Raw genomic sequence first — 13734 nt, 5'->3', positions numbered from 1 at the left:
TTTAAAGTTGTAGGAATTCAACAAAAGCCTTTCAGAAGAAAAAAAAACATATGAAACACAAAAAACCATATCTTTCTAAAACAACCGAATTTAGCTACGTTTAACAATACATTCTTCTGGACTCTCGTAAAAAAATAGTAACAGCGTTAAAAACGCTCCTGTGGCTAAAACCAACTGTGGTTGCGCGAATTGAAAGAATCGCTGGTAGTGACAAGTTTAAGTGGAGCAGTGGTTGGTAATGATGATGATCATCATCATGATGGCTTAACAGCCATCATCACTAGTAACCTTGTTCTCTTCGAGCCTATCGATATGCTGCTCGGCACACTGTAAGGTCGTTAACACGGCAGTCTGTACTTACCTGAACATATTGATTGATTGATTGATTGATTGATTGATTGATTGATTGATTGATTGATTGATTTTTGTAACCATGTGCAACCCCCAGTGGGGGATCAGATAGGGGCCTCTGGTTAGTTTTCTTTTTCTTCATCTCAAGTCGAGTTCGTAGTCAGAAATGTTTTTCGTGGGTGGGTGGTTGCACCGCCTTGATTTTAATATCACCATATTTTGCTTTCTATGACATGGGGAAAACGTTTCGGGGGAGGGGAGGGCACGTTCCCGGTGTGCCATTCCCGGGCTACACCCATGTCTCATGTGGAGCGTTTAGCCGGTTTTCCATCCTATACCCCGAAGTGGGTAAGGGCCATATCATGGGAGCTAGGCAAGCACTCAAGCAATAGCGGAGATGAAGAAGAAGAAGACAGCGCCTCGAGCAAGAAGCTGATGCCCCATGGTGGCTTGCGCCAGGATAAGAAGCCCAATCAATCAATCAATTACGGGCTCCCAGTTACAGCGCTTTACACTGAGAGTTTCGACGACGATACCACAGCCTGCGAGATAAAGATGCCCTGGCACTTCACCGACTTGGCGACGGGAAACAAAGTCGAGTTGACGGCGCCCCTGCTGATGACGCTCGGCAGTACCTGGGCCGGTTCACTCTGCGTGGGCACCACCATCGGCTACACCACAGCAGCGCTCACGAGTCTCGCCGGTGGCTCCACCGGTCACAAGTTTGACACTGCCCTGCACGGTGTCTGGTGAGCAGCCATATCCAGGCATTAGTATTCCGAAGACGTGCTATAGGAGTGAAGTCCCTAAAGTCGGCCACTCAAATGCACGGAAATCCCATGTCATTTCTCGTAACTCTCATATTGAGTCATTTTGCATTCATGTATATCTATATTATATACACGCCCTGCGCTGGACGAAACTTCCTTATGAGCACTGAAACTGTCGTGAACAAACACGGGCTGACGAGTGCCACAACGCTCATAAGTTCCATCCCCTAGCGGTAGAAGGAGTGAACTAGAACGTAGGCGCTGGAGAGGGGACATCTGCGCAGGCCAGTAGAACTGTAGAGCGGGCTCGTTAGCTCCAAACTGATGCTTTTATATGCTTTAGATTCATGACCTTGAGTCCCGACAGCAAAATGTGTTCGTGTCGATTCCGTACTGTTTTCGAAAGTCGTACTCAAATAATCAGTGCAGTAAGCTGAGGATGTGGTGATGCGTTGTCCCAAAATCACAGATGACATATATTACGTATTTGTTAGTTGTTTCTTATCCTCCATAGCAGGCACTACTCAAAGCAGGCCCTAATTGACGTCACAGCGCCTACAGCAGACGCTATTCAACATAACGCTACGTCTTTGTGATACCAATATACTGGACAGACTAGCAAACGCTAAAAGTGAGATCTTAGAATCCTTCAGTTCGTTTGGTTTGTTTCAATACACCGTAATACATCAACGTGATAGAGTCGACGACCTCGTGTCAGGAAATGTGAAGTCAGTGTCAGCTTCGGTGCCGGCACCGTTGGTTAAGGGCGTTAAGATGACCTCGCTTCCATTGTGGTTCAATGGAAGCGAGGTCAGGAAGGATGCCTTATGCTGTTCTCCCCTTTGCCAGCTACGTACAGAGCAGTAGTGGAAGCTCTCTTAGGTCTCCACGTAAACAACTATGAGGTCTCTTCTGGTCCGAAATATATGTTGGTCTCCAGCATATTATTTGACGGATGTGAATAACACAAGCTTCAATATCTATGCAGCCTGCATGAATATGCTGGACTGCTTTCTAGGACATTGCTGAGCTTTTACCCATGTATTGTAAAGTATTGATGGATATGTGGGCTTTAACTTCCCAAAACCACCATATGAATATGAGAGGCGCCGTAGTGGAGGGCTCCGGAAATTTCGACCACCTAGGATTCTTTAACGTATCTGAGCACACGGGCCTACAACACTTCCGCCTCCATTGGAGATGCAGCCGCCACAGCCAGGATTCGATCCGGCGACCTGCGGGTCAGCAGCCGAGTACCTTAGCCACTAGACCACCATTGCGGGGCTGACCTGTAAGGTTTTTTTTTTTTTCAGGTTGTAAAATACTTCACTAATCTATGTTTACCACTTTGCAAGCCCTAATACGTACAGTTATTGAATTTGTGAGGTCATTACTAAACTTTTTGTTGCTCCCTTGGAAGCCTTTCACTTTTGCGTCGATTTCCGTGAACTGGTGTTAGAGAATTCAAACATGAATATAAAAATTTGCTATTTCTTGTAGCCATATCTTCAGATTTTTGTCATTAAAACAAGCCTAATGAAACTTGCTGCAATTTCTCTGTGTATTCGTTAACCAGAAGCTCCATTGTTCGACCTTGTGCCCCTCAAAGAGCACGCCTAAATGAACGCTCGAGGTTCTATGTGCGGGTTGCAGTAACTTTGTGCATTTTTATAACGCATTTAAGAACGAAACCGTTTCGTTTTTTTTTTCCTCCGCAGAGACGCTTTTTAAGGTGAATTGGTATAATAGCGTATACTGTTTGAGCATTAATTGCCTGCATTTCGATGACATATCGCGTGGTTCGCATACGTGCATCGTTGGAGTTTCATGCTACAGCATGCTCAGTGAAGTTTATGACGTAGGTTCGTGACATTGCTGCACGTGGGCGCCATAACAGGCTGCATCATTGCTGCACTGGTGGGTCAGTCCATGGGGCGCCGCTTCGCGCTTCTGGCCAGCGCGCTCGGCTACTTTGCGGGCTACGGCATCATGTCGGTGGCTCGCTCCGACTACCTGGTGCTGTTCGGTCGCTTCCTGACAGGTGTCGCCACTGGCATGGTCTCCCTGTGCTCGCCGTCCTTTCTGGCCGAAATCACGCTGCCAGAACAGCGCGGGACGGCGGTACGTCAGCGCATTGCTATTTGCTGACATCGAAAGTTAAAAACGGTTGAAGGAGTATTGACACGAATTTTGAACTATTCTCGAATTGTTGGTTTAGATGGGAACACAGATGTCGGGAACACTAGAGAGAGTATCGTGGTGCCTCAGAACACAAGTGCAGTTTTTGAGTCTGACACGCCGTATAATACATGCACAAGGTTTTAAAGATTGCGTTTTTAGATATTGTGTTCTTTAGAGAACGTGTCGGTAATACAAAAGGGCAGAAAACCTTTCTTGTTGCTGTCGGGCTATGTGGCGTAGGTATTGTGTGGTGTGCGCACCCAGAGTCAAAATAGTTGTGCGCACTAGGATTGAAAATTTTACGTGCATGATCGCGTATACAATACAGCGGTCTCCTCTTTTCGACGTATAGTTAGTTAAAATACCATAGTTTCGCGGTGCACCGAATAGCTACTCATCAAGATATAAAAATCGCACAGTGGCACACTCACTCCATATATACGCAAGAAGAACCGCTGATCGGCCAGTAGTTTGGGAAATCATGCTGTCCGAACAGAAAAGAAACACCTGATGATCTCCAGCAGAACGTGTTCACTGTGAGGTAAGTTCGAATACGATGAGTATGTTGATGCAGGAGCTGAATGTTTCACTATGGCACGTACCGGTACTCTATGTACTGTTGCGCAAGAACACTCCTCGAAAAATTTCAGCACGCATCTCTTGAGCCTGCTCACACGCACAGCGTTGTAAACTTGGGCTTGCAACACTTTATTGCATGCAAGCCGCACAATACGGGGCAATTTTACGCCGGGACTACAAATCTGCGCAGAAGTGAACCAGCGTGAAGAGCATGCAGCATGGCGTCGGCTTTTTTTGTTTTCCTCATACCAGTTAGTTTGCACCATTAATTTATCGACACGTTTAAGGCGCTATTCAGCATTCGTTTGGATGTGCCAGGGCTTCTCCTGAGTATTCAACCAGCCCCCGTAGTCTCACGGTTACGGTGCGGGACTGCTGACGCGCAGGTCGCGGGATCGAATCCCGGCTGCAGCATTTTCGATGGAAGCGAGAATTCTTGAGGCCTATGTACTTAGATTTAGGTGCACGTTAAAAGCTTTTTATATACACCCTGTAGTACCGCCTATATAGAGCAAGTGATCTGCCCATCGAAATTGTAAACCAGACATGTCGCCCGAACGCAATAAACACAATCGCGAGTTCACGCTGGTCCAGTGCGGTGTGTGTGTTCTCTGTTCCGTGCGTAATTCGCGCTCTGCAGTTCACAATTGTCCACCAACTGACCCAGCAACAAATTCTCTAAAGTTTGCCTCTGTCATCCAATAAGTGGAAGCTACCCTTTACTATATTTTGTTCTGGTTGGCTAGCTGAAACACAATTCTTTTAGCCATAAAAAGCACAACAAGGTTAATTGAATTGCAAAGGCTGGCTTGCACTTATGCGGTGGTCATTGCTCACTCAGGGCGGCATCCTGCAGGTCTGCCTCACTATTGGCATTCTGTACGCGAACGTGATGGGTCGCTACCTGAACTGGGACGGGCTCGCGTTCCTGACCATGGCCGCGGCAATCCCCCTCGTTGCCGCCTGCCAGTTCGCGGTCGAGTCGCCCCGGTGGCTCATGCTGCAAGGCCGCAAGGCGGAAGCCATCGAAGTGCTCGGCAAGCTGCGTGGGCCAGCGGCCAAGGTATTTCAGCACAGTGCGTTCGCAGTGTAGAGCTGGAAAGGCAGGTATCATACTGGCTTCATTGTTTACTTATGTGCTCTGTAAGAACTGACAATACTCTTTGAACATCTACAAAACAGTGACAAAAAAAAGAAATACACCACTAGTATCGTTCACTTATTTACTGTCGAAGAACTGACAATGCTCTTTCAACATCTAAAAAAACAGTGACAAAAAAAGAAATACACCATTAGTAGTACATTGAAGATCACACCAGAGTGCTGTGGGGTGCCCTTCGACATTTCTTTCTTGTTGTCCTTTTTTTTTTCGCAATATTTTCAAGATATTGAAATGTTATCGTGTCACTAAAGTAGCAAGTGGGAAAAAAGGAACAATTTGTACCCTGTGAAAATTTTAAACTTTCCTTGCGTATGCATGCACACATGCTGACACGCGCGTAATCAAATTGTAAGGGTGGCAACCCCCCCCCCCCCTCCTGAAAAAAATCCGTTCCCTGCGTTAAGGTGTGTCGGACCCACTGTTGTTATTCATACAGTCGCTGATTTCATACTTTTTTTAAAAAAAATTCTGTAATGGCGCCACATCTCAAGCCAGCACAGTAATACAAGCAACCTATGCAAATTATACAGCAGCAAAAGCCATCACTCGCCCATCAAACGTCCAAGGCTACAACGTTTCTTAGTTTTTTGCACAAACAACTTTACTATATTACCATACGCAACGTCTGTAGTACATCACATTATGTACACGTCCATGGCACTTCTGAGGTGACTGTTGCCTGTAAAATGATTGACCTAGTGTTTATTTTTTCTTTTGTCCTCGGTGTATTGATAGGTTATGCAAACTAAAAGTTTTTCGTACCGAAACTAAACGGACTTAAATACTTCACACGATGTTAGAGGCCGTAGGTACGCGAAGATAAGCCAAACTATGCCAACGCCGCATGACTTCGTTGTGAAAAATCGATGCGTCGATGGCACGAGGCAATTCTTGTCTGCTTTTTTTTTTGTAGGTTTTGGAAGAGAAGCTGGGATCGTAGCAGCGTATAATACATAAAAATCAAAGTATAGTAATATAATATTTGCCCTTTACGATGTTCACTTTTTTTGGTTGAACAACAAAGATTGGAGACCTGTACAATTAGGAAATATTATGCGAAATGTTATCGGCATGAATTTGAGCACAAAAGCAGAATATGCAAGAAAACTGGAGGACCAAAAGAGCACTCATTCAGACCTCTTCTTGTGTCTCGTCTTTTTGTACCTATCTTTATTACACACTATGAACTAACGCGCCCAGCCAAGCACTTCTCGAAAAGTGGTGGTTTCCACTAGTTGATTGGGTGTTGGTGGCATGATGGAAACAATCATGCTAGCACAGCCATTTCACGCAGGATGGACAATCTAGTACGACCAGCAGTTTTCCCATAAAGTATACTTGCCTTTCACTGGCACTAAGGACATCTACTTGGAGTTTTAAGCTTATCTCGCACCCGTGTCAGATACTCCAAGCGATGCCAATGTGTTCCAATAGTGAGTCGCAAAGTACAGAATGAATCCGCAAAGTACAGTATACATACGGTATGCACAGACACGCGTAACTCTCGCCTCCCCTCCCCCCCCCCGGAGGCGAGAGTTATTCGCAGTGCCCCATCTTTATCAACTTGATGTATGGGGTAATGTTTGCGTCTCCTCCCCTCTTAGGGGACTAGGGGTTGGTAGGGTGCCTTGATGCCCGCGCGCTCCGCTGAGGGTGAGGACAGCCGCGTCGTCTGCTACGACCGCCGCCATTGCGTCTCCCCACCACAACTCGACCGTATGCGAAGCCCGCTACGCAACGCTGGTGTGGTGCCCTGATACGCCCGGAAACACGTGCAAGCTAGCGAGCTATTCTTCTTATTGAAGCTTGAACATCTTTTAGAGTTAATTTTGCCTGAACGCATGCAGGGAGCACATATTTCATGTAAGCTGACGGCTTGCGCATGATTTATGCGCTAGAGGCAGACGGTGACTCTTTCATGTTGAAAACAAATCTCTACGCCGGTTACCACAGAGGGGATTCTAAATCTATATCGGTGGTGTAGTTTATATGCTTTCTTTGTTAGTGTTAATTATTATCTGAGGCTTTTACATTCTAAAATGACGCCTGATTGCAGGACTGCAGCAATTCTGACAATCAGTTTTTTTTTGCCTGCACTGACACAGTACATGGGTGTCCTCTGGTGTTTTACGTTATTCAAAATGAGACCGCCGTGGCCTAGATCGAAAGCGTGAGCCTCGCGTCAGCAACCGAGCACCGTGCCCATGGTACCACTGAGGCGGACGCCTTTCTTACTGCATTAACTATTTCTCCACGATCTTCTCATGGCACAACTTGACTTGTTTTTTTTTTTGCGACATAGCGTGTTCATTCTACGCAGCGGTACCCCGTCTTGTCTTCATGCATCTTCTTTGTATGGACGCTTCGCGAGTACAGTTTGCATAAGCACTTGCGTATGATCCCCGATAGCTCACAGTATTAATAAATAAATTATTTACCTAAATATTAATGCGTGCTGAAAGAGTTTAAATACTGACGATGCGTGTGTGTGCGTGTGTACACGCCTGCCGTTTCCCCTATTATCATCCAGTGTAGAAATAATTTATTTTTGTGCATTATAGCAGCGCTGCCAGAAGCAATTCAAATTATACGCTCCATGGCAGAATTCACTGAGTACTGTCACTAGTTTCATCGCAGTGGTCGTAAATGATTAAAAAAACTACATCAATTGCGTAATGATTCGAGACAGGACGAAAAGAAAACTTGAAGTACAGGAACAATGAAAAAAATGTGAACTGCACACATTCTTACAAGGGTCATCACACCAGCATAGAAGGCGTACCTAAACCGAGGAAAAGATCGTAGAAAGAAAGAACCTGTGTGGCTTTGTAATGGTTTGGGCGCTCGAACTGTCGGTAATCGAATTCCGGCCGCAGTGGCCCCACTTCAATGGAGATGAAATGCCGGAGTTCTTAAACTTAGGTGCAAGTTACATAAAAACACCTGTTCAAAATTTCCGAAGTCCTCCAATGTATACCGCGTCTCTCGTGATCATATGGTGATTCCGGAACGTACACACACTCTTTAAACTTCAGTGGGTAGGACACCGCCGCTGCGCAAAGCTTTATTCCCACAAATGAATATTACAAAAAAAACAAGGATATCATCTGCAAAGAAACACGTGTAATGTATATTTAATAATAAAGTTCTCATCGCACATAGTGAAACCAAGAATGAAGGGCAGATACAGTACCAACCAAGAGCAGCAAGCAATGTATACGAAGTGAAATACGCGATTCATGCACACGAGAATCAAGCATACAGCCGTCAGCGTGTCTGTTGCTTACACGAAATTGGTGCCGGTACAAATTATGCACGTGGAATACCGGCTGGAAACTTTCGCTGTGAATGGATGATCTGTTTGTCGGATGCCACTTGTCATGTTTGATTTTCACTGTTGAAAAGGCCTTCATTTCGGGTCTCTTAGGAAACGATACAGCTTCCAGAGTTTTTGCAATGATTAGTGCCCTGCGGCACGCAATACTCGCTACGGTGACGGTAGCGAGCGCATTAAACCGGAGAAAAGCGAGCGCCAGCACAATTATTCGAGCGCAGCGAACACGCAGAAGTGACTGAGTGGAGTCAAAATGGCGGCCATGCCGCCGCTAAGGCCGAGGAGGCGGCACCTGCCCTTACAAAGGCTGACACCACTCTAAGCGGGGGCGCGCGCATCGAGGCACTCTAGGGGTTGGTCACTCTCCCGTTAGCGCGCCTTGGGTGATGGGCGTTGGGATGGGAACTACTTTAGTCCGGAACACAACTTAGAAGTGGAACACCATACACAATATGGGAGAATCACGCTCGCTGACATTTGTTGCGAATCATGTGCCGTGAGAATGCGTTCAGGTATGCGTCCATACGGGGTGGCGCCCATGTGGAACATTGATGAAGGGGGGGGGGGGGGGGGGCTCTTTTAGCTTGCAAAAGGAAACGCAGTAAAAAAAAGGAGTGCATGCATTGGTCCCAGCCTTTGTGCGTCCACGAAGAAGCTCACAAAAGTATAAAGTTAGGCGTGTTGGTGATGCATAACTGATCAAGTAACGCAGAAAGGAAAATATTTGAGACAGGACAAGGGAAGCGCTTTCATTTATTCCCCACCCTTGTCCTCTGTCAAATATTATTTTTTCATAAACTGATCAGTCAAGGGGCTTACCTTGTCATGGGCACCCTCTCTTCAAATAAAATCCTGGCGCCACCCGTCGAAGCCGACGTAGCTGCTGGAAGCTGTGCTTTTTTTCAGCTATACCTTCTTTTTTGCGCATGATTTAGTTCACCAAATAGAAGCAGCTACGGTTAAAAAATTTGGCTGATTCCACATAGCTTGAAAATTGATGTTATGCGAAGCATCCGGAGGGAAACTTACCAGTTGTGGTTTTTCATTGAGCGACACGTCATAAAAGGATGCTAAATATATTTATAAATGTTTAGCGCACAGATATATGTTGAATAGTTTGAGATGTTCATATAACCAGTCCTTCGCACTTGCGTTACGATGACAACATAAACATGCGCATTAGCAACACTATATAGAAGCGATAAGCTAATATGACACGCTGGTGCTTGCGAGTGTGGTAGCCCGTGGCACTGCTAAATGAATCAACTTGAGCTCATGACACGTAACTGCAGTTGACGTTAGCTGAACGTGATGGCTGTTATATAGGAGTACATATTGTTGGGAACACAGATGAAGACAACGAATACTACGGTGAGCATGCTTGTCGCTCCGAGTTAGAAAGAAAGAAGAGAATCTGAAGGATCTTAAACTGGTAGGCCGCTTCTGAGCCCACCCCTCACGACATAATAAGCGGCCCCTTTCAACCTTCGACGGTCTCCTTCAAGCGTAACAATTTGTAATACATATAAAATTAGGTAGTCAGCACTGCAACTGCAATAAACCTTTCGCTTGGCTCTGTGGTAGAATGCTTGATTGCCATGCAGAACGTTTGGGTTCGATTCCTGATGGGAACCTGACATTTATTCTGTGCACTCGCCGGGTAAATGCTGCCGATGTCAAGTTTTTCTTAACAGTCGCACATTCGAATTCCCCATGTGTGCTCTTGTCGTGTATGGGTAGTGTCAATCCCCTGTGGCACACACCCACATAGCAGTGGCACATACCCACCCACGGGTATGTGCCACTGCCTGACGGGAAGTGTTTGACGACGCACGCGACTGGATCGTGAGATAATTCATGTCTTGACCAGCACGCCACATTTGTCGAACCGGCTCGTATAGCCTCTCATACTAATTTTGGTCCACGTCAAGTTAAGGGCGTGATCACGAAAGCACCCAGATGTAAGCGGCCAGACAGACAGTTAGCTACGCAGATAGACGCCGAAAATGCTTGCAGTTCCCAAGAAAATGCTTCTCATTTAAAATGCTGGCGAATCATCAAAAAGAACTGAAACGTAACAAAGGCTGCCGCATACAAATATGAACTGCTGCATGTGCAGCTGGACCGAGAGTGGGCCGACATGGAAACGGTGTACGCCACAGTGCCCACGCCTCCGGGTCACATCCTGATGGCCATGCTCGTGCACTTCATCCAGCAGTTTTCGGGCATCAACCCGGTACTCTTCTTTTCGCAGTCCATCTTTGACGAAGCCGGCCTCGTCATCAGTGGCCAGGACACAAGCATCATCCTCTCCGGCTTTCTGGTGCGAATATTTTTATTTAGTTTGCACTTACCAAAAATTCCGGGGTGCATTTTCGCCGTCGCCGTCATGTTCCGTGTAAACTGCAAATTGGTGACGTCACCCCCCGCGTCGTAGGCGTTTCGTGGGCGAGAGAAAGTTTGCGAACGCTTCAGGAAGACGTGGCTGACGTAGAGATTAAACGAGCAGGTTGGTTCCGTTTGGTGAAAAAGCATGAAGTGGTGCCGGAGGGAAAGGCTACGTTTCCGGGGGCAGAGATTGCGAGTTTGGATAAAAAAGACGAGATCGTGCATGCTATCACGACAGAGCTCAGTAGACGGCTTGTCAATCCTTGAGATACGCCCTGTGTTCTCACCAGTTGGCTCTGAAGCAACACACAGCACGATAGAAGTTTCGCTGCCTGGAGCGGCCGTATTCCCTTGCGCCAGCGTTTTGTACAGTTATCTTTACTTCGTATACAGCTTCCAATTAGTTGCTATCGCATTCATTCTTTGGCCATTACTACAAAACTCTGACTTGTGTATCATTTCGGTCACGCACGGCTAAGCCTCGGAATAAAATAAACATTAAAACTTCGTTTCATATTTTCTCCAACAACGAGGCGGAAAAAGAACCACATGGCAAAAGTATACGTTGTGTACACCCGGTGCATAAGGCAAAATAAATGCAAAGTGAAGCCACAAAATATGGTCAAAAGCCCGTTCTGCAACGTAATACGCAGCGACAAAGATGCAAAAGAAATGACCATTGAAGGATAAGCGCTCACAGAGCTTAAAAAAAGTTTTATAGTGTGAGAATAGTATCCCAAAAATGCAAAATTTACCACTAAAAAAGTTGCAATATGTAAACTGCTCGCCAGGTATCTCGTGAAAAGTTCATACAGAGCAAAATGGTGATGCAGGAGACGGGGCCAGAAGTGTTGGGCAGTGACTTTTTTGTGAAAAAATTTGGTCAATACAAATCGTTCAAAAGTTCTTCATGCATACGCACGTAAGCAACTGAACGGAACGAGACACAAATTCAAGAGATTTATTTTTGCCTAACTACAGCAGAAAAATCATAGCTATGTCTGAACACCTATATCACGGATGCTATGCTGGACAAACTAAGCCATACCATTCCGCTAAGCTGCGCGACGAGACACACTCTTCACTATTTAACGCATAAAGTTGGGCTACCTGGTAATAACTCAGCTCACAGCTCTTAACCAGTGCAACGCAGCAACCTCTTGATTGGAAGGCACTAAAACCCGCCCTTCATGCGCTTTCCTTGTTTCTTGGCGCTTCTTATGTTGTATAAATGCAAAGTCAGCCCAACGTACACCAAGGCGCCCGAACTTGAACGTGGAATGCAGTCTCATCCGTCGTTTTCATTCTTCGTTTCGCCATTGGCCGAGTCGGCTCTACCACGTCTTCGCGCGCTCTGCACAGGTCGCTTCCACCGCCGCCGGCGTCAAGCTGATGACCGTGTTCAGCCGTAAGCGTCTATTGACCGTGTCCGCCTACACCTGCGCCTTCGCCATGATCCTGATCGCCACGCTGTTCCAGCTCAGCATTCAGGTAGACGAGACGGACCCGAACGCGCCCATCCTCTACACGCGCCGGCTGCCCATCGTCTTCGTGGCGCTCTACATCATCGGCTTCTCGGTGGGGCTCGGTCCAATCCCGTGGCTCCTGGGTGCCGAGCTAGTGCCGATGCGCTGCAACGGAGTCTACTCGGCCGTCGTGGCCGCCTTCAGCTGGATCTGCGCCTTCCTCCTCACCTGGTTCTTCGAGCAGCTGCAGAACACGCTGAAGCTCTCCGGATTCGGCCTCTTCTTCAGCGCGCTCACGTTCATTGGAGGCCTTTCCGTCTCCTTCTTCATGCCGGAGACCCAGGACAGGACCCTCGAGGATCTTCTGCTCGAACCGGACACACAGGGACGTGATGACGTGGCATCAGCGGGCTCCAGGGTATCGAGGGCATCGCGACGGTCGAAGCGCTGATGCGCGTTTGCATGTTTCTTATTGTCGCCCTCTGTACCATGTATTACGATCTATTAGGCTTCGTAACATTGTGGTATTTCCTTACGGACGATTTCCGTTCAGCACACGTCAGTAAACACTGATCATTCGTCAATTATACACCATGCAGAGCTGCAATCTTTGTCCTCTGTTTATTTGTGGAGTATGTAAAAATCTAGCCTCTATGTGTGCTCTTGTTTCCTTTGCAGAACACCATACGGGACTTATGGTGTTCGTATGCAGAGGACATTTGCTTTGCGTATTCGAAGAACTATTAGTTTGCTTGGTTCGGGAATGTTATTATTTACAAGGAGCATTTTTTACTCTTTTATTTGTTAATAATTGTTATCTGTATTTAGGTGCTTTCCGAATTCCTCCCTTTCGTAAAATATATGCACACTTCACGAACCACAGGAGAGTTAACTGCGTGCGTATTATGCAAGTATAGAGTCAAGAGCTATTACACCGAGCAAGTTGTACCATAAATAGACAGACTTATATATATGAGCAGCAGAGAGTTCAAAATAACAAACCGATTTTAAGTTTCTGCGTTGTGTTGTCTAAAATAAACAGATTTTCCATTTACATAACATTTTCTTCGCTGAGTGCCTTTTTGCAGAAAGGGTGTCTTCACTCATAGTATCTAATTTTTTATTCGCATACAACGCTCTATCCTTGCGAGTGTCGTGATGTTACACAATAAGCAAGCATGCCTGCCTTTCCTCTTCCGGCTCCTCTTAAAATCGTCAACAGAAATGCTGTTTTGCAAGGGCTCAGTACTCTGATCACTTCGAAGATTCCCATTAGCTATAGCTACACCGACATTCACTCGTGGTTCTATGCTTTAGGCGCATTTTATTCTGTAATATCCATAGAACCATGTTTCTTAATCCCAGACGATGAGCGTGACAGCTCGGTGTATACAGTAAGTCAAATATATTTTTATATATCATTGCGACTGATCAACAGAGAGGGCACTTATATAGATTTCGAATGATTGCTTGAGTATACAGCGTGTCTTCGGAGAAGCAACG

The 13734-nt window shown here is 46.2% G+C and overlaps 1 protein-coding gene across 1 annotated transcript; it reads left to right on the top strand.

Annotated features, from left to right (window-relative positions):
- The first annotated feature begins 648 nt into the window (after positions 1–648).
- Positions 649–12837, top strand: LOC119181712 (trehalose transporter 1-like protein). The gene is made up of 6 exons (XM_075874623.1): positions 649–1100; positions 2984–3242; positions 4723–4970; positions 6891–6906; positions 10461–10790; positions 12128–12837. The coding sequence occupies exons 1-6, from the start codon at positions 649–651 to the stop codon at positions 12680–12682; spliced, it is 1860 nt and encodes a 619-aa protein (XP_075730738.1). The 3' UTR covers positions 12683–12837.
- Positions 12838–13734: the final 897 nt, after the last annotated feature.

Source organism: Rhipicephalus microplus, chromosome 10, assembly GCF_043290135.1.
Source record: "Rhipicephalus microplus isolate Deutch F79 chromosome 10, USDA_Rmic, whole genome shotgun sequence".
Taxonomy (NCBI): Eukaryota; Metazoa; Arthropoda; class Arachnida; order Ixodida; family Ixodidae; genus Rhipicephalus; species Rhipicephalus microplus.
This window is presented reverse-complemented; position numbering and strand designations above follow the sequence as displayed.